Below are 21,491 nucleotides of genomic sequence, written 5' to 3'. Positions count from 1 at the left end.
TTCACAAACTATTGAGCCTTTAAGTGTATCATGTCTAACATTGGTCTAATAAATTAGGGAAACAACATTGATTCTGCATTTCAGGTTTACTTACACTTTGGTGGAATACTGAATTTCAAATATTATTTTTTTAAAAAAATATTTGTTTTATTGAGTCATTCATTCCTTTAAGAAAATATATAACATTAGAAAGTGTGTGTGTGTGTGTGTGAGAGAGAGAGAGAGAGAGAGAGAGAGAATACAAAAAAAGTTGGCTTAGAATAACCCTAAAATGAAGTTCAGAGTGGCAGAGTAGTAGCCTGTCAAACACCTTTTAGACCAAGAATGTTACTTGGTAAACTAAATGATACTTGACTACGCTTTAAGCCTCAGGGGACAAGCGTGTCCATTGTATCACAGGAGTCCCAGATTCTGTTCTGGTTCCAAATCCATTGTAAAGAGTGGATGATGAAAATGCAGTCCCGAATAATTTCAGCTCCTGTTTTCAGCATCCCACTCTCAAGGTCATCAGACTGCTTCAAGACCTTCCTCACATCATAGCCACAGTCACTGGCCAGACAACGGTGACACTGAATGTACTCTGACCACATGCCTCTATAGCTTCAAACACTAAACAGATTACTATTATCCCTCATAAACAGATCAAGGATTCAGGTACTGCAACTCTCAAAGTACAATATCTGAAGAAAGATCCAAATGAGAGAACTACCTTTAGAGATAGCTGAAAATTTTTGTTTAGTTCAGTAGGTGGGTTGGTTAGAATTACAGAAATTACAAAAATGAGTCAGAAAAAAAGTTGTTTTTTTAAAAAACAAACAAACAAACAAACCTGAAAGTGGAAGTAACAAAAATAACAGATTTGTCCAGGAACTGGGGTACGTAGTTCTTTAAAAACCTGTCTTTGAAGCCATGTATATTTAAATATGTTTGTGGTACAAACAAAAATTAGGATTGTCACCTTTTTATTCAGAAAGGATCCTCACCTTAAGTTGCTACATGACAAAACAGTACAGTCTGGGAATAGCTGTACCTGTTGAAGCTGGCTTTTACTGGTGAGAATTTTGTTCAGTTCCTTTTTTATAAGAACATACAAAATTTTGCAAATTTCTTCATAAACCAAACAGAAATTACTTGAGTTTTGAGAAAATAATGCAGATAGCTTTGATAACAGAGATTATCTAATGCACTACTGTTTTAGAGTAATAGAATCGTAGAACCATAGAGATGGAAGAGATCACAAGAGACATTCAGTCTTGAACCCTGCCATGCAGGAACACACAATAAAGAACAAGAACTTTTGACAGATGACCATCCAGCCTCTATTTAAAAACCTCCAAAGAAGAAGACTCCAGCACACTCTGAGGCAGGGTATTCCACTGTCAAATAGCTCTTACCAAAAGGAATGTTCTTCCTAATGTTTAGGTGGAATCTTTTTTCCTGTAGTTTTAATCCATTGCTTCATGTCCTGGAGCAGCAGAAAACAAGCTTGCTCTATCTTCAATATGACATCCCTTCAAATGTTTAAAAATGGCTGTCATGTCACCTCTTAACCTTCTCTTCCCTGAACTAAATACACTTAGCTCCCTAAGCCATTGCTCATGTCACCATTACAAGAATTATGCCAAAGTATAAAGCCCATGAGATGATTAAACTGAGATGGTCATGCTTTGGCCATATTATGAGACAACATGGCTCCCTAGAAAAGACAATAATGCTTGGTAAGGCAGAGGGCGATAGGAGAAGAAGAAGACCATGTTCCAGATGGTTAGAATCACTCGAGGAAGCCATGGTCCTGAATTTGCAAGTCCTGAGCAATTGTAACTAATTAACAACAACAATAAAGTCCTTGACAATTTTGATATTTCCTAGCAGGGTTATGAATGTAGAAATAAGCTGAGATGAAGGAAAAGGATCCCCAAGAATGGAGCCATTTACTGGTGATATTTTGTTGATACAGAAAGGGTGAAACAATCTCATTTTATCTTACAGGAATATATACTGGCTAAAATAGTATCTATTCCTGCCCTAAATAATCCTTTTATTGGACTTCCAACCTTCTCAGGTGCCTTTGCAAATTTTAGTTTTGAGACCACAAGCCAGGCCCAATAAATATGTAATAACACTGTATAATACTTTCTAGTTTCCTTTCTATTTGTACAAGAAACTTCATTTGACCTTTTAGACATAAAAACCATCCTTCCTGACTTTATCATTCCCAGTTTGCGGGTATTAAATAACACTACCAAACTTCTCCGTATAAATCATTAGAATGGGGAACACCTGAACAAATAAGTCTATTGGGGAATGATATATTATATTGCAAAAGAAAGTAAATCTGGCCTTTACTTTTGCCTTTGGGAGAGCATCCATAATAGAAATAGAAATACAGAGTTAAAATTGGAAGAGCAGAATAAGTTATTATTGACATGTTATTTACAGAGTCAACACTCTGACAACAATGTGCCTATGAATCCTTGTGGTTGCTTTGAAAATGTTACATTTATGTTTGCCCTTCAAGCCTGGAGGAAGGGAAAGGAAGTTTGTGACAACTTGTAGAGGGAGAGATGGGTGCTCTTAAAATTTCATGGATTTTCACCTAGGTATGAATGAGCTTAGATCCTGTGATGTCATGGACTTTTGGAAAAAGAAAAGGTTATTGTGTTTATTGAGAAATTAAGCTAAAATATGGTTATGCGTCTGAGGTACAGTATATGTAGTAAGATAAGAATCTGTTGGGAGGGAGTAGGAGCATGTCCTGTTGAGTTTAACTGATGATTGGCAGAATGTCTGGATGGAATGTTAAAAAGGCAGGTGTGTAAGATAACAAAAAAGAAAGAAACACACTAGCACTCACCCCCTGTAAACAACAGGACCAAGAGGGTGGGACTAGGTTCAAAACTGTGTTGTGGTCAAAAAATATGATAGGGCCTGATGGATTTAAGCATCAGTGGACAGCAAGCCTCCGTTGTCCCCAATGTCATCACATGTACATGGCTGCGCCACCATTAAGAACAGCCCCCAATGTCCCCAATGGCAGTGCATGCTTGTGGCCGTGCCACCAATATTGATAATGGGATTTCAGTTAAATCTCTGTTGTTTGGGGACAACGGGGGCTTACTTGAAGTCCCATTGTCCCTAATGACTGTGCAGCTGCATGTATGAACCACCACTGGGAACAACAGAATGAGGTCTCGTGGTTTTTGGTATCTGTGGGAGGAGAGTCCGGAATGGATTCCCCGTGGATACCAAGGTCCCACTGTAAACATGAACTATATAATATCAAAGTAATGCTATATAATGATATGGAAATGTATATGTACAAAGGACTTTTATATTATGAATAACATACTAAAGTAAGTAATGTATTGTCAGAAAGAGAGAGAGAGAGAGAGATGGGGATTAGATTCAGGGCAGTTAGTTAAATTCACATAGGCTCATAAGAGACTCACTAACGTACTAGGAGATGCTGTTTTCCAAAGTCCAGTTATTACAATTATCTGAACAATAAAGCATTTAAAACCTCAGTTAAATTGGTTTCATCTTTGTTAAAGCTGGACAAATGTAATATTTGAATTTAAGAAAACATTTTTTGCATGTACAGTAATTATGAATAGTAACACCCACTCATTCCACCAATTATATGTTCCATACCATGGCTCCCAACTTTGCTTTCCCAGATATTCTTGGATTTGAATTCTTCGAAGCTCCAGCCAATATGGCTGATGGTCAAGGATTCCGAGAATTGTAATCCATGGGTTTAAAATCTGTAATCTGGAGGTGAATAGACAGCAGAGGAAAAGAACAGAATGAAAGGGGATAAACAGGATAAGGATATGCCTTATTTCAGTTAAGCATACTTGGGCATTCACATCATGAGGAACAAATGAAGTTGTGAAAGAGAATTATGTAAAATGAATGAGAGCCAACTGTGAATCTCCCATCTGCAATTCAGCTTGGAAAAACAGGTATTAGAATACAATGTCTGTTCCCTGTTGAGTTGTACAAAACATAGTTATGATGTGATCTCAGTCCAAATGAATTGCAATTTATAATAGATGGGATAATCCAACATGGGGAATAAGAAGTTCAACTAAGAGAGAGTTAAATGGTAGTGGAAAAGTCAGTATGATGAAGGGGAAGGTTAAAACTTCATCTTAAGAGAATTAAAGAGGGACATGAGGCTGGACAGGCAAATTGCTCAGTGAAGACAGAAGGAGCCTGTTTCAGGAGGAAGTGTCAGACCCACATGCACGGTTCTGTCATGATGATATGATAGTATGATGATATAACATTATGATAATACGCTGATTTATTGAGAGGGTGATACTAATCATGTTGGAATCCAAGTCTGGGAAACGATGGAAGGGGACAGATGGCCAGCAATGAGAAGAACTGTGCTTTTATGACCCTACTCTTCCTGAACCGGATCTGGGCTGTAAACAAGGGATGCTCTCCTTCCTTAAGTGCAACTGAATGATAATACAAGGGGAAGAGGGAACATGAAAGGTTGCTTTGATCTGGATCACAGGCTGGAGATCATGGCCAGGGAGGAGGGCTGGATGGTGGGAATTCTTATGTTAAGGTCAGAGGGGACAAAAACCTTGGATGGGTGACTACTAGTGATTTGAGAAACCCATGTTTTTCTTCTTGTTCACTGAGAACTTGATGAGAATTTTTTTAAAAAATATTCGTTCCACAAGTCCCCCTTTCAAAAGGTGATTTCTTCTCTCCCTTTCAGAAGCTAGCGAAATATTGTTCACAGATTTCTTGAATGACAATAAAAGACAAGTCGAATAATGACGCTAATTACTTTGCATTTCAAACTCAATTACCATGTCAAAAGGAAGTTTGGCAGAGGTTTAAAGAACATTCCTATGCTTAAAAAAACCTGAAGGCACACACACACAAAAGGGGGAAAAAAGCCCAGTCTCAACAAATAAACTGTGCTTGAAGCCCCAACAAGAAATGCTAGAGTTGAGGGGAGCCTCAAGGACCATCCAGTCCAACCCCCTTCTGCTATGAAGTAATACATAGGAATACATGGGATCCTAAAGGACATGTAGTCTGAGCCCTGTTCAACATCAGGATGGCACTGGAAGATGGGACAAACCAAGGGTTTTCTTGGCATAAAGAGGAGTTTTGCCATGGGCTGCCCCTGATGCTGAGACAGTGTGACCCTCACAGATGAGAAGGGAAGGGTGGTGTGTCAAATGGCAATGCTCTTCTGCCAAGCAGGAATCCGCAAAAAGGAGCGGAGTGGGGTGCAATGGCAGGAATTCTGCCATGGATAAAACCTAGCATTCAAAGGGATTGCCAGGGGTCATCCAACCCTCCCCTTCTACCATGAAGGAATACCTAGGAGTTGGAGTTGAAGCTGAGAGCCTGTGACTTGACCAAGGTCAGCCAGTGAATTTCTATGGTGAACTGGGAGGCTAGAGTGTAATCCCAGCTCAGCCATCTAACTCCACAGGATGACATTGGGTAAGTCACACTCTCTCATTCATGGATATTGTGCACTTTCCTTGCCAATTATTATTATTATTATTATTATTATTATTATTATTATTGCATGACCTTAGCATCACCATGGGAGAAGTGCAGAGAGAGAGAGAGAGTTGGTCATGCCCTGCCTCTGAGGCTGAGAGAGTGTGACCCTCACAAAAGAGAAGAAGGGGCAGGGTGGAGTGCAATGGCAGGAATTCTGCCATGATGGATAAAACCTAGCATTCGAAAGGATTCCAAGAGGTCATCCAACCACCACCCCTCTTCTACCATGAAGGAATACCTAGGAGTTGGAGTTGAAGCTGAGAGCATGTGACTTGTCCAAGGTCAGCCAGTGAATTTCTATGGTGAACTGGGAGGCTAGAGTCCTGATCCCAGCTCAGCCATATAAATGCTTATGGTTCTGCCCTTTGGTTTTGTTTCATTTCAAGAAAGCCTCTTTAAATAATAAAGTTACAATTTATTTATTTATTTATTCTATGATTGGTTTGCTTTTGGGCAAGGATGGTTAAGAATGTCCCTGAGGCTGAGACAATATGACTTACCCAGGGATTTACGTGGCTGAGCTGGGATTAGCATTATTATTATTATTATTATTATTATTGCCCAGCTCTTCAGCCAAAAGCCTATCAGAGCAGCTTACAAATTGTTAGACATTTCCCTGCCCTCTCTCTCTGCACCTCTCCCATGGTGATGCTAAGGTCATGCAATAATAATAATAATTGGCAAGGAGAGTGCACATTCTGTCAGCCTCAGAGGCAGGGCATAACAAACCTCTCTCTCCAGCTCTCCCAAGGTGATGCTAAGGCAAACCTACTTTTATTTTACATATATATATATATATATATATATGGCAAGGAAAGTTCAAAATATCCATGAATAAGAGAATGTGATGTATCCAAAAATGGGGTTGGATGAGATGATCCAATGCTAAGATTTCACCCTTCTTCTCTTCTGTGAGAATTTGAATGGCAGAGCATGGCATAAAGGGCAGAAGGCCTCCCCTTTTGTTCTCTTTTGTTTTTCAAAGCAAAGCTGTGAGTGAGCAAAGTTAGGGGGGGAATCACCCTAACAAAGGAAATAGCCTCTGGTAAAACCCAGGATGAATGGTAGCTTTTCTTAAGCAAAATACCCAAATCCTGACCATCCAATTGTCAGCTGAAAGTTTCATCTCTTCGCTTCATTTGGAAATGATTAAAAATCAAAATTCTTACTCATGATCGAGAAGTGATCAGAATTTCTTCTCTATAAAATGCTTTCGAAATTTTCGAATTAGACATATTTCTACTAATTTTCAAATTTTGGAGAATATTCTTTACATCCCTAGTGACTACTGTCTCAATACGTGGGGAAAAAAGTATTTTGTATTCTGTCACAATGAGATGTTTTCCTTGTTATTGGGAACTGAGTTTGCTTGTCCTGACAGGAAGGCAGTCTAGGAAAGGAGAGGAATCACAGAGGCAATGGGAGACAATAGGAAGACAGGAGAATAATGGAGTACAGAACAGGGAGGTAGAAAATTTTATAAAAAGGAGGAAGTATTTTTTTAAATAAGTCTATTAAATTATTTTAACATATATACAATGTTGCATATACCCCATTCTCTACTTTCCCCTCCTGCATGGCTTGAAAGAGTTTAGGATCAATACACTGTTTACAATTAATACTTAACATTCAATATTGACTTCATTGTACTCTGTATTCACTTTAACCTTCTCAAGCAGGATTTCCTAACCCAAATTCCAAGCTTCTACTTTCCTTTCTCCAGTATATTTTAATCTTCTCTCTCTAATAATATCAATCAATAGGTTATCTGCCAAATACTTATCTACCTCGGTGAAGTTTCAATTTTTACTTTCTTTCTATCCTGATGCTATCACCTTGTGTTGCTTTTAATATATTCTTTATTGCTTTCTCTTCATTGTTCTTCAGTCTCTTATTTTTAAAATTTAAAGTTATACAATTCTCTTTGCTCAAATGAACATCCTTGCCTATAATTTTATTAATCTCTCTTATCACTTCACCCCAAAACTTCTGAACACACGGACAATCCTACCACATATGCATGTAAAAACCCTTGGAACCACAGTGCCAACAGTCAGCTATTAGATTTTTTATTGAAAAGTGCTGAGAAGGGATCCTGTACCATCGCCCTATTAATTTCATCTGTTGCTCTTTTGTTGTTTTTGTTGTTTTTTTTTATTTATATACCGCTATTCCAAAGATCATAGCGGTGAACAGCAAGTAAGCTAATTAGCAAGCAAGCTAATTTGCCCCCAACAGTCTGGGTACTCATTTTAGCGACCTCGGAAGGATGCAAGCCTGAGTCGAGCTTGGGCTCTTTTGCTGGTCTTGAACTCGCAACCTTGTGGTTTCGAGTGAATGGCTGCAGTACAGGCATTTAACCACTGCGCCACCAGGGCTCCTTTTATTTTAGTGTGCTTGTTTCTCTTAACCTCTTGAATCCAAAATTGTATATCTTTGCTTGTTAAATTTGGATCTCTTTCCCAAACTCCTTTCAAAATGTCTACGATTTTAAACTGATGCTCTAATATTACTCTATATATAAATTCAATAATATCTTTGCCTTCATTTAGCATCTTTTTGAGGATCCTCTCCAATGGTGTTATGTTATTTTCTTTCATATTTTAACTATATCCTTTAACAGTTTATTAATTCCAGCTGCATGGACCCAACACTGGAAGAAGTATAATATGGGCCTTGACAGGGATGAAGAATATAAAGCTGGAGAGAGGAATATGAAACCTTCCAGATATTGTCAGACTGCAGCTGCCAGCATCCCTTAGCACTGGCTATGCTATCTATGACTCAGAGTTGCAATCCAGTAACATTTGGAGAATCAAAACTGACTACTCCTGCCTTAAAGAGAGGAGTTGCTGTAGTGCTTTTATATCGATTTATTGATTATCCCTAAGGATTGGCTTAGAAACTAAGAATTCAAGATTTCAAGAAATTGATGGAACATAACATAACTATCTGCTTGTGAAATACAGTTGGCCCTCCTTATATGCGGATTTGCCATCCACGGATTTGAGCATCCGCAGATGGCAAATCGGGAAATTGTCCCCAATGGCGGCGCGCGTGCACGTGCATCGCCATTGGGGACAATTTCCTTCTCCTCCCTCCCTTCCCTTGCTTCCCTCCTCCCTTCCCTCCCTGCCTCCCTCCCTTCCCTTCCCCTTACTTACCTTTCTCTCTCGTCGCAGCGGCTTGGCCTCCGCCGCCACCGCTGCGGGGGAAGCCGGGTGGCAGCGGCGGTGGCAGAGGCCAAGCCTCGGTTTCCTCGCCACCGCCGAGAAAGGGCGCGATGGCGGTGCTGGAGGCCTCTTGGCCCCCAACAGCACTGCCACCGGGCCTTTCCTGCGGTGGCGGCGAGGAAGCAGGGCTGCCGCGCTGGAGGCCTTCAAGGCCTCCCGCGCCGGCATCCGGCCTCCTCAAGGCCTCTGCCGCTGCCGAAGGGCTGGATACCGGTGCTGGAGGCCAAGAGACCCCAGCACTGACACCCGCCCCTTCCGTGGCCGCGGAGGCCTGGAGGAGGCCGGGTGCTGGCACTGGAGGCCTTGAAGGCCTCTGGCGCTGCTGCCCTCCGCGCCTCCTCTTCCCCACCTCCGCGTCTTTTGTTTGGAAGAGGAGGCGCGGAGGGCAGCAGCGCGGGAGGCCTTCAAGGCCTCCAGTGCCAGCACCTGGCCTCCTCCAGGCCTCCGCGGCCACAGAAGGACCAGGTATCGGTGCTGGGGCCTCTTGGCCTCCAACACCTCTACCCGGCCCTTCCGCGGCGGCGGAAGCCGGGTGCTGGCGCTGGAGGCCTTGAAGGCCTCCCGCGTTGCTGCCCTCCGCGCCTCCTCTTCAAAAAAAAAGGCGCCCTTTCTCGGCGGTGGCGAGGAAACCGAGGCTTGGCCTCCGCCGCCGCCGCTGCCACCCAGCTTCCCCCGCAGCGGCGGCGGCGGAGGCCAAGCCGCTGCGACGAGAGAGAAAGGTAAGTAAGGGGAAGGGAAGGGAGGAAGGCAGGGAGGGAAGGGAGGAGTGAAGCGAGGGAAGGGAGGGAGAAGGAACTTTTGTCCCAATGGCGGCGCGCGTGCACATGTGCCGCCATTGGGACAAATGGGACTTGAGCATACGCAGATTTTGTTATACGCGGGGGGGCAGAACGGATCCCCCGCGTATAACAAGGACCCACTGTATACACAGATGCATAACAAAGTTCTAAAGAAACTAGCCTAAATGCACTGACACTGACAATTATTTATTTTTAAACCAAGCGTTAGCTCAGAGGCAGCACAGAGACTTGGTAGTATGTAGTCCCTAGTCTGATTCCTAGAATTTCTTGCTAATGGATTTTAAGGAAGAGAGACCAATCTGTGACCCAGAAGAGCTCCAATGATTGACAGTACTTGACATGTTAGAACATTGATCTGATTCTGTGTAAAAGCTGTCCTCGTACTTTAGTAAACATTAAAATAACTCTAGAAAATTCCCTAAATAAAAATAAATGAATAAAAAGAAACTGATGCAAGAGGAACAGTTTTTTTCAGAAGGGTCAAACAGAGTTTTTCATATTCCTTGGCACGGCATGTCTTTCTTATAAAGTAAAAAACAGAACAAAAAACTCAGCTCTAAAAACATACCATCATGTGGTAAAGTTATATTTTTGGAGTACAACTCCCAGAATCACATGGCTATCATAGCAAGTCCACCCCATCTCCCCATTATGTGGGGGATTCTGTAGAATTCGTTCTAAAAGAGTAACTCTCCCAAGTTCTGTAACATACCATATCTTGTTCTTCTTGCTTGACAATCACAGTGCCAGTGCTGAAGCATGTGTCACAGTAATTCACATAGAAATGGTCTGCTTTGTAACAAATACACCAATGACATCAATAGGGTTAGGTCACCCCAGTGCAGCTCATGGTGTCACCCCCTTGGCCATACTCCTTGCCAGCCAGAAGCTGGGGGGCAGCCATCATGGGAACTGGGGAGCCCACAGGCACACAAGCAATGCCACAATGCACCCACCCCACCACCAATGCTTGGCTTCTCTGTGTGCAAGAATGCATGCAGGCCCTTCCATACTCTCCTCACCATTCCTGACTTGCCGGGACACCACTACTCAACAGGTGCCTAATGCAATACTATATTTGGGGATAGGTCAAATGACAGTTGAATCACGGGCCTGGGTATTTAAGTTTAACTTTTGGCTCAGAATGTTGTTCATCCCAGCAGGATTAGCCCCTTTGATATTGTCTGATGGGTTTCTCTCCAGATGGAATAAGACTCTGAATGAGAAACTAGTTAAATTGAGTTTTTCACACACCACCATTTTGGCAATGGGCTATGAGAAAGCAAAACGGGAAATACACCAACGAATTATAGATAATGAGTTGCAACTTTCAAAGACAATGGCAATGCTTTTTTGTTAGCTAACTATTTGAGTCTTCTAACCCTTCCAAAACATAGGATAGCATTCACTTTAGCAAAATTTAAATGATCTTATGGGAAGGGAGATACATTAATATTCCCTATGATCTACGCATATGCCCCTGTGGAACTGGTACAGTGGAGACTATAGGTCATATATTGTTGTCTTTTTTACTATGGCTATTGCCATATTTTTATTCATCCAATTCCTAGTAGTTTTTCTGCAAAAACTGATGAATTTTATGTATCTTATTTGCTGGCAGACCAGTGCCCAGTAATAACAACAAGGGTGGCCAGTTTTTGCGCAGCAGCAATGGTCTGTCGGCGTGAGATGGTTTCTTAAAAGTTCATAATATTTTTAGTCTGTGAAAATTTTATAATTTCATACATTTATAATGATTTTATACTTTTGATTTTTATTTTTATTTTTAAAATAATTGTATACGTGAAATTTTAACTATTATTTATTTTTACAATTTGATGATTTATTGTGATGTTTGTTGATTGATGTTTGTGATGTTGTAAGTGGATGAGCCCCCCCCCCCCCTTTGCCATCTACATCATCAGAGGGAGAGTGAGGCCTGCCAGCTCCATCGGCCCTAGCCTAGCTTAATAAACAGAGCCCTCCCTCCAGTCCATCTTCCTTGGTCCAGGCCTCAGAGGGAGAGAAGAACTGCTGGACCCGATCCCCTTCTCCACCATCATTCCCTTCTCCTTTTGTGTCTTTAGACTGTAAGCCTGAGGGCAGGGAACCATCTAATTAAAAATAATAATTGTAAGCCGCTCTGATAGCCTTTAGAGCTGGAGGGCGGGGTATAAGTACTCAAATAAATAAATAAATAAATAAAATGTTTGATCAGTTGATCGTAATAAATCTTATAACAATATAATCTTATCCCTCGGAGTGTAGTGGAGTCTCCTTCCTTAGAGGTCTTTAAACAGAGGCTGGATGGACATCTGTCGGGGATGCTTTGATTTAGATTTCCTGCATGACAGAATGGGGTTGGACTGGATGGCCCTTGTGGTCTCTTTCAACTCTATGATTCTATGAACAGGTACTGCCCTTGGGAATACATGGCTGGCCCAGCTAGGGCAAGGAGGGTGGGTATGTCAGATTCTCTTCCTCTTCCCCTCATCCTGAGCAAAAAGAGCTACACCAAGAGCTGGTCGGACAAAGGGAGTGGAGGTCAGCATAGAAGTCCCTCAGCACTGTCCGCAGGCTCTGCCACTGCTGTCCCTGACAACCAGGATGAGGTTTCCTTGAGGTATCAGAGACCCCATTGTTGCCTTCCCGGGAATGCCACCCCCTGTATTGGGTATCACCCAGTGTGGTGTGCTCACCCTGCACCCTGCTAGTGGTATTAATATAAAGTCCTCATGAACGGAGTAAGAAGCCAGATCAACCATAGGTGACATGACTTCTACTGAACCACGCCCACTTTCCTTGTTTGTGAAATAGTTTTGTTTTCACACTCTGTGTGTAAAGCCCCATGTCTATTAACCTTGGGTCAAAGTCTGGCAAGAACTTTGTCTTACTGCTCTATTTGAAAGTTAGAAATGATCCACATCTATATGGAGACAAACCTTTCAAATTTTTCTTCCACCTGAGAAATGTCAATTGGTAATATGTCAATTCTCTTTCAACGTAGGACCAAATTATCAAATTCATTTTATTGAGGATAAGGGAGGACTGGGGAAAAGGTGAATGCTCTGTTTATCTTTCCAAAATGCCAAAGAAAAAGCCATCATCATTTCTCTGTTTTATATAAAAGAGTTCACATGAGAAATCTAATCATGAGGGCCTCTTTTTTTCTCTCTGCTGCAGATACATGGCTATTTCTTTATATGTCAACTAGACAGGAGTTCACTGAGGATGAAATAAAGAGATGCTGAGATGTTTGCATACCATGTAATCTGCAGCTTTCTCATTTTTCTATAAAACACAGACAGACATGTGGAAGGTCATATGGGGAAGCAGCACACTGGGGTGGTGGTGGTTTATCTGTGCACCTCTCCGACATAATCTGATTAAAATGCACCACTCCCCCACATGTTGCTTGTTGTTGTTAACTATCCTTGGGTTGATCTTGACCCATGGCAACCCTGCAGATGAGACATCTCCAAGACTCCCTGTCCTCCTCTGCCCTGCTTAGTTCCTGTAAACTCATACCCATGACCTCTTTAATAGAGTCCATCCATCTTGCATGCAGCCTTCCTCTCTTTCTACTGCCCTCCACCTTTCTTAACATTATTGTTTTTTCAGGTGAGTTATGCCTTCTCATGATGTGGCCAAAATATGTCAGCCTCAATCTAGTCATCTTGACTTCCAGAGAGATTTCTGGTTTGATCTGTTCTAGGACCCAGGTTTTTTTTAACTTTTTGGCTGTCAGTGGAATCCTCAGCACTCTTCTCCAGCATCACATCACAAATGAATTTATTTTCTTCCTTCCCACTTTCTTAACCATTCAGTTCTTACTTGTACAATTCTAAATTTCATGCTCACTTATATATCTTCACATTTTAGGATCTTCTCTAGTTCTTTCATAGCTGCCCTCCTCATTCTTAGTTCCTGCATGGCAGGGGGTTGGACTGGATGGCCCTTGTGGTCTCTTCCAACTCTATTATTCTATGATTCTATGATTATTATTATTACCTGACTGCAGTCTACGCTCTGATCAATGTTTGATCCCAGGTATGAGAACGCTTTTGCTATTTCTATTTCCTCATTGTCTAGGTTGCGTTTGTGTAAATTCTCCATGGTCTTTATTTTTGTTTTCTTTGCACTTTCTTCCTTTATCTTCCTTAGTAGTTGCTCTAGGTCTGTGATGTTTTCAGCTAGGAAATCACATGCTGCTAGGAGCCATAATTCCTATTGACCCCAATGTGAACTTTTCTCTCTTTTGTTCTCATCCTCTCCTTTTTAAAACTAAAACTCCATCAGCACTGGGGGAGGGGGGTTTCCAGGGATTTTTGTTCTGAGGGCAGTGAGGAAATATAGCATCAAGTATCCTCTCCTCACCTGATGATTTCCCAGTAAGTGCTACCACTTCTCCTGCCACATAACTATTAAAAGAAAAATAAGTGAGGTTGCATGTGAGGTATTCAGCTAATATCTCAGTGGGCCCAAAGGCTGGTTTATCTGAGTGACAAACTGAATGTCATTTACAGTGGATATGTGCTGTTAATATTCTAGGCATTTCAAAATATTCCAAAGACTGCATTTTTATTACCTGGCATAACTAGGCTGATGTTGTACCTTCCAACATTTCACAGATGAAAAGTAGGACATATGTAGTTGTAGAGAGAAGAGGGAGGAAGGTCGGGTTGAGTGGGCGAGAGAGGAGCTTGAGGACCCAGGAGAAAGGGGGGCAAGGAGATGGGAGGGAGAGGCCCAGCTGGGGCCAAGTGAGAAATTAGAGACTCCACCCTGGGGGCGGGGAAAAACCTCAGAGGGCTTAATAAGGAGGAAGGGAGAGGCACTCAGGGGGAGGAGAGTTGGTGGAAGACTTGGGCGTGGAGAGGTATGGAGGAGGGACAGGAGAGGAGCACAACTTCAGCGGGGTTGAGGGGAGAACCCGGGAAGACATTACCCCAGGGGGTTGAGTGTGGGTGGGCCCAGTCCTCACGACCCACCCAGCCTGTCTGTGGAGAGGGGAAGCTGCCAGAGCCCAGCCGTGGAACCCGGAAATAGGCCAGGAAAGAGAAGGTGCTAGAGAAGGGGAGGAGTTGTGGTGGTCCTTGCGGGAAAGGTGACAGCTTCCCGATGCTAGCTCTAGACCCAAGGCCAGAGTTGGGAGAGAGACCTCGGCGTGGGACTACTGCCTGGCCCGGTTTCATACCCTGTGAACGTCTGCGAGAGTGCCTGGGAGAGGAGCGGCAGAGAACCAGCCTCAGTGAAGAAACTGGGTCGGCAAGTCTTTTGGTTCCTGTTTATAGAAAGTTGAAGAGTTAATAAAGTTGTGTTCCTGTTGTAAGCATCATTTGGACTTTGCGGAGTGTTTTGTGCCACTACTCCAGAGTAGGATGGAGCCAGCCCCAGAGGTGACGTCGGCGGGCATGGGAACCCCGCCCACAGTAGTCAAGAAATGCAAGAGTGTGATAAACATGGTAAAATTTATGAATGAATGAATGAAGAAGAAGATACAGTGGACCCTTGTTATAAGCTGGAGTTTGGTTCCAAGATCCCCCATGGATATCAAAATCTGTGGATGCTCAAGTCCCATTAAATATGACATAGCAAAATGGTGTCCCTTATAAAAAATGGAAAATCAAGGTTTGATATTTGAAATTTATACTTTTTAAGAACATTTTCAAACTGTGGATGCTTGAATCCGTGTATAAAAAATCCATGTATAAGAAGGGCCAACCGTATAAGCTAGGAGAGGCTGCAGCAGCTTGCTTTTGCCTGAGCCTACTGAGAAGGGCAAGACTTTCCATTCCTCTCCTCTCTTCTCCCACCATCTTGGGTGCAAAGTATCTTTGTACTCTGAATTCAGTTTGAAGCAACTGATGTAAGGTGAAGACAAAGAGGGAAAATGAAGTCTTATGCCTAGGTACTGAGGACTGTCAGGATGGTGAGTTACTATTTCAATTATATTTTTTCACTCCATAATGATAAATCCTACTGCTTTATAATTCAGTAGGAGGCAGTTGGTTGTGACAGAGTGATATACTGTACAATAGGATGGATCCCATACAAACTAGATGCCAATTTAGCCAAGCTGGATTCTCCAAAGGACCACAGATGTATCACATAAGATGAAATGTTCTAGCCTGACATTTACAGGAAAAGTATTTAAGACAAAATACTTTTTTTTAAAAAAAGGGGAGCATTTCTCCAGGTGAACTTCCTCCTCCTGATCATCTGCTGCAGTGACAAAGGAAGAAAAACAGGCAGTAGTGTCCCGGGAGTGTGTGCATTGGTTGACACCCAAATATGGGGTTTACACTCCAGAAGGGGGGGTGACACCCATTTGGCCCACTCCCACCCGCCGGGGCACTTCTTGGGCCTGTGTGTGCACTCTGCACTTGCGCGAGCACTCCACAGGGCTGTGTGAGCGCCATTGTGGCCCAACCAGCTGCCCCTCGGGACACGTGGGCACCTTCGGCTCATGTGGGTGCTCCTCTGGCCCTGGAAATAGGAAGTCCCAGTGCCGGACGTCTGGGACCAGAAGTCCCACCCCACATGAAGTCCCGCCCTCTGCGCCAGTTGTCAACTAGTGCGGGACTGCCACTGGAAACAGGCAGATGTGCTGTCAACCAGTGCAGCTCTATTAAGACTGGAAGACCAGCCCCAATTACTCAGTGAGCCAGCCAGGCAAACATGGGGAGGTGGCCTGTTGAATCTTTATCTCCTCTTCCTCCCTCCCAAACGCACATGAGTCAATGCCTCCCAGAGATTATTAAAATGGTGGAAATAATCCACATAGGATCTGGATTGAACCTTTGTTGTTCACATGTATTTTGAATGCATGTGATTAAGATTTTTGGGGGAGGAGGGCTGCCAAAACCCCACTTAACCTGGGATAATCAACGCTGGGTTTTCTTCCCAGTTTTTCTAAAAGATTTGCATTCTTGGCTGTGTGAAGAACTGATGCGAACAGACCCAGAAGAACAGGGATAAATGTCTGCATGCTTTGAACGTGCTTTGAATACACTCGTATCATCAACTCCATCTTTATTTGAATGCTGACATGTGTGAGCAACCAAACTCACAGAGATGTGCATAGATGTGGCTTCATAATGTAAATGACAAACCTGGAATGAGTGAGTGAGATTATTTGCATAGTTGCACTAAAAACAACAATGTGTGAATGATCCCTCAGTCACAAGCACCCTACCATACAGGAAAAATGATAATCTCTGTGATGCCATCTACCAAATTCTTGAATAGACTAACCATACATGACAATTTTAAAAGACTTCTCTGCTCTGCCTCCCACCCCCCCACTTCACTTTGGTGTCTCTTATGTGTGGCTGATCACTGAGGTTACTCACAAGTATATTTCTCTTAATGTTTTGTTTTCTCAGATCATTTAAATGATATTGTGATACCTCTCTAGCCAAGTCTTCTGCTGATATTCATACTCTTCTGCAAAGACCAGGGTGAGGATGAGCAGGAGTGAAGTAGGCTGGCATCATGCTCTATTCCCATTATATTACCCCCTGATACTGAATAGTCCCCATACTTCCCCCCTTCTTAGCATGCCAAGTGTGGTATTAGATTTTTTTTAAAGAATTACTATTGCACACTGTTCAGTTCCTTTCATTAATCTGTCTTCCATTATGCATAAACCTCTCTCATAAGGGGCCACAGCTAATTCATATGCCATTACAGCATATGAGTAATTTAAAATTATCATTGGCAATGTAAATCATCTGGAATACAACTCTGAATTTTTATAGCCTACCTTTTAAAGATCATTTTGGCACAAGTTTCATGTATTGCCATAGCAGAAGTTTTAAACCATGCTTCATCCTAATAGATACCAGGGCAGTAAAAGCTTTGGCACTTTAACAAATATAAATAATTCTTGGTTCAGCAAAAGAACCAGTGTTGTGTAGTAGGCACACTACTCAGTTTGGATGGGGAAAACCTTGGCTAAATCACTGCAATTCAGCTTAACCCATCTCACAAGTTAAACCAGAATGCCATACTGAGCTACTTGAGGGAAAATAAGACTTTAAAAAAAATCAATAGATGAAATATAATCATTGTTATCTTCTCACAACATGAAGCAAACCAAGTAGGGGTACAGATTGCAGCCAAAGTACTCCTGTCTCCTCAAATAAGTCACCTTTTCCTTGTCCTGATTATTATTTGTCCACACACACCAATAATATGAATACTCAAGACATCAATAAATTAATAAATTAAAGGAGGAGAAGGTGAAGGACATGATGTTTGCTAAACCTCTGGTCTTGACTACTTGCCTGGAAAAAAGGGGGGGGGGGGGGAGAGAAAAGAAAGAAAAACCTGATAATGTTGTTTTTAAAAAGAAGACAAGTGTTATGACTTACAGCTACATAGGCTGCTTCATCTAAATCATGGTTAAGCTATTTAGATAAGGCTGGAGGGCAAAAAGAAGATGGTGAAAGCACCTCCTGCTGGTCATATCCCCAAATCTGAGTTGTTGGGGAAATATTAATGTCATCTAATATTAACAATACCAGATGTCACAAATTGTCAGCACTGATTGGTGTACATATCAACAATCTCCAGTTTCACATTTCTGGTTGAATGTCTGCATTGTCCACTTCGGAATTTAGATAGGAACATATATGCCCTTACTAATGAACATTTTAACATGATTATTATCTGTCTTTAGAGCATGAGCTTTCATCAGCCTTTCCTGATTAGTGTTCTCTGTATTTAAATAGTCATTGTGTTGCTAATGTGTCTGACCTTGGACTGGAAGTGAACTAGAGACACACACAGAGAGGAAACCCATGTAAGAAGAGTAGTTATGTATTCTGAGTGCACTTTGCCTGAAAGGGGGTCTTGAGAAAACATGATCTGCATGCCAAGACAAAGGTTTCCTGATTTATTTATGAGAGAAGGAGTATACAGATTTGCTGAAGGGGAGAAAAGGGGGAGGGATCTTTTGACATACCTTGTCGGTGTAAACGAAGAAGAGAATCACCACGGTGAGCTCCAGCACAAATATAATTAACAGCATGATAAAAAACTGTCAAGAGAAGAGGGATGGGAGAGGAAACAAAAGCCCAGAAACATCAAAAATCTGTTTCATCTTCCTGATGCTGTACAACAGTTTCATCTTCCACAAAGATGTAAACCTGCACCTGGATGATACCATTTACCATGCAGATGGAGGCTCATGTTCCTCCATACCAAAATAATCAACAATACACATAGTAAAATAATACATCAGAAAATTGTCTGTACTATTCATGTTCACTTTTTATTTTGGAGGATGTTTCTGAATGGGCATGTATTAAGGAATGTGAGCCCCATCTGTAATCTGATATAATATAGTGCAGTTGACCTCAGGAGGAGACATGCCCAAGTCATTATATGACAGACAATATTTATTGTCACTACCACTTAGTCTGGTCGGTAATGTACATATGGAAATAGGCCAAAGATCTAAGGAGGAAAACCAAGGTACCAAATATGGAAATTACTTGTACAGCCTCAGCTAAGAGAGATGTTTATATCTAGAACATTAAGAAGTGTCATACTGGATAACTCTAAAGATCCATCTGTTGAATTACAGTTCACCTTTGCCTTATACAGGGGGATCTGTTCCAGACACACACACACCTAGTGTAAGGCAAATTGCACATATGCTCAAACACCATTTGTTTTAATGGGGTGTGCCCCTGTGGCATGCAGCGCTGCCCGTGACATGCCCCCCATACACCATATTAGGGCTCGCCATCCGCGTGACTTCAAGTCTGCGTATGGCAAGCCCACATAAGGTGTGGGCACACTGTATTCTGCTTCTACAGTAGCCAGGTAGATGGCCATGTTAAAGCCTCTGATACTGGAAGTGATATATAGCCAGTCACAACTAGCAGCTATTGGTCTTTTCTTTTCCAACTTGTCCCCTTTGAAAGCCACACATGTTGGTAGCCATCAATACATCTTGAAGCACCAAATTCCATTGCTTAACTATGTGCTGTACATCCTTTGACATGTCTCAGATCTCCCACCACTCATCTTCTTTGGTTAATCCTACATTCTAATATTATAAGCAAGGGAGACATAGTTCTCTGATCCACTTTCTCAATACTAGGCACAATTATTGTACACCTTTGCATGTCTTCCTTTGTTGTGAAGGTAAAAAGCCCCAAATGCTATGACCTTTGTTCCCAGAGGAGCTGTTCCGGCCTCATGACCATTTGGCCCCCTGATCATTTGCTCTTTTCTGCACCTTGCCCACCAGTAAAATATCTTTTGTCAAGAGTGATAGTATCCTGAACATGGTTGCTCTGCAGATTTGTATAAGGACATTAAAAAGAAAATGTAAAGGTTACCCCTTTAATGAGGTTGTCAAGTTGTGTCTGATTGTAGGGAGCAGTGCTCATCTCTGTTACTGTGGTGAAGAGTCAGCATTGTCCAAATTTCAGTTTGGGCTATTTGGGGGTGATTATTGCCACCTTTTTTGATAGCAAAAAGGGGCCCAAGAGGCTATAAGGGCCAAAAAAATGGAGCAGGGGGTTGAGAGAAGCCCATGGGTCCCTCTTTTCCCACTCCTTTCTTAACTGCAGGTAAACATTATCCATAACATAATGATGATTACAGCAAACAAGACACATCCTGTACTTTTTTCAGCTCAGCCTTTTTCAAGTATAATGGTAACACTCCCCAGGACAAGGGCAGCAATGTGGTACGGTAGAAATTAAAAGAAATGTTTCAGATTCTAGTTAAAGCTTCCCCATAGTGAGGGTTTCCCTTCAGGGACACATGTTCACTTCTCTGACCTACAGGGAAGCCAATGCTCAAAATCAGAGACTGACGATGGATTTTTCTCTAGTAGATGGTTTCCAACTGTAATTCTGGTCAAAGGCCTTCTGTGGTAAGCTGCACCTCAGCTTTCTCAAGACTGCATTTATGAGCTTCCTGACAGTAAGACTACCGTCTCTGTGTAGATAAGAAGCTGCCATAGTTTAAATATATGGAGCTGAACCAGTCTGTCTTATTTGATTTATATTGTATGGAAATATAAAATATTGCTACATATGTATATAGGTTGAGTATCTCTTATCCAAAATGCTTAGACCAGATGTATTTTGGATTTCAGAGTTTTTCAGATGTTGGAATATTGGCATATACATAATGCGATATCTTGGAGATGGGATCCAAGTCTAAACATATTCATTTGTGTTTCATATATACCTTACACACATAGCCTGAAAGCAATTTTATATGCAATGTTTCAAAATATGTTTGTGCATGAAACAAAGTTTGTATACACTGAATCATCAAAAGGCAAAAGGTGTCACAATCTCAGCTGGCCATGTAGAAAACTTTTGGATTTTGGAATGTCTTGGATTCCAAAATTCTGGGTAAGGAAGAATGACCCTGTATTATATTAGTACAGTTTTAAAAATCCTTCCTCTAAGGACTAATCTACATGTAAGTGTATTATGTGAATTTTTGTGTATTATCACACATTTGCATTGAGGGTTAATTGTCTTCACTTTGCATCTATCTGCTCAATGCTCAAATTGCATCTATCTGCATCTCTTCACCCTCCCTCTGCCGAAAAGCAATCCAAATGCATGAGAAGCAAACAGATAGCCACATGTACAATAATGCACATTTCTACAGATTTCCATGGACACTCTGGTAAAAACCGTGGAGCCTTTTTTTGCGAGTTTAAGGAGTTTTTCACCACCCTCCAAAAAGCCCAAACTCTAGTGAAACCAACTCCATTCTGGATCCCTTCCAGTCTGGTTTTCGCCCACGGCACTCCACAGAGACGGCCCTTACTAAGATCTCAAATGATCTTTTGCGGGCCAAGGCGAATGGCCTTTATTCTATCCTTGTCCTACTCGATCTGTCTGCGGCCTTCGACACCGTGGAC

At 42.0% G+C, this 21,491-nt stretch overlaps 1 protein-coding gene across 11 annotated transcripts in view; it reads right to left on the bottom strand.

Annotated features, from left to right (window-relative positions):
• LOC149314349 (tetraspanin-4) overlaps positions 1-21,491 on the bottom strand; it is a 771,146-nt gene that overhangs the window by 63,003 nt on the left and 686,652 nt on the right. For 10 of the 11 annotated variants that reach the window (XM_089520921.1, XM_089520920.1, XM_089520922.1 and 7 more), the window contains one exon: positions 18,552-18,626. In XM_089520921.1, the coding sequence (XP_089377047.1) occupies positions 18,552-18,626 (75 nt within the window). The remainder of the gene's footprint in view (positions 1-18,551; positions 18,627-21,491) is intronic. The other variant, XM_089520919.1, reaches the window with a different exon arrangement.

This window comes from Sceloporus occidentalis, unplaced genomic scaffold (assembly GCF_023333645.1).
Source record: "Sceloporus occidentalis isolate IW3139 unplaced genomic scaffold, rSceOcc1.0.p SCAF_4, whole genome shotgun sequence".
NCBI lineage: Eukaryota > Metazoa > Chordata > Lepidosauria > Squamata > Phrynosomatidae > Sceloporus > Sceloporus occidentalis.
This window is presented reverse-complemented; position numbering and strand designations above follow the sequence as displayed.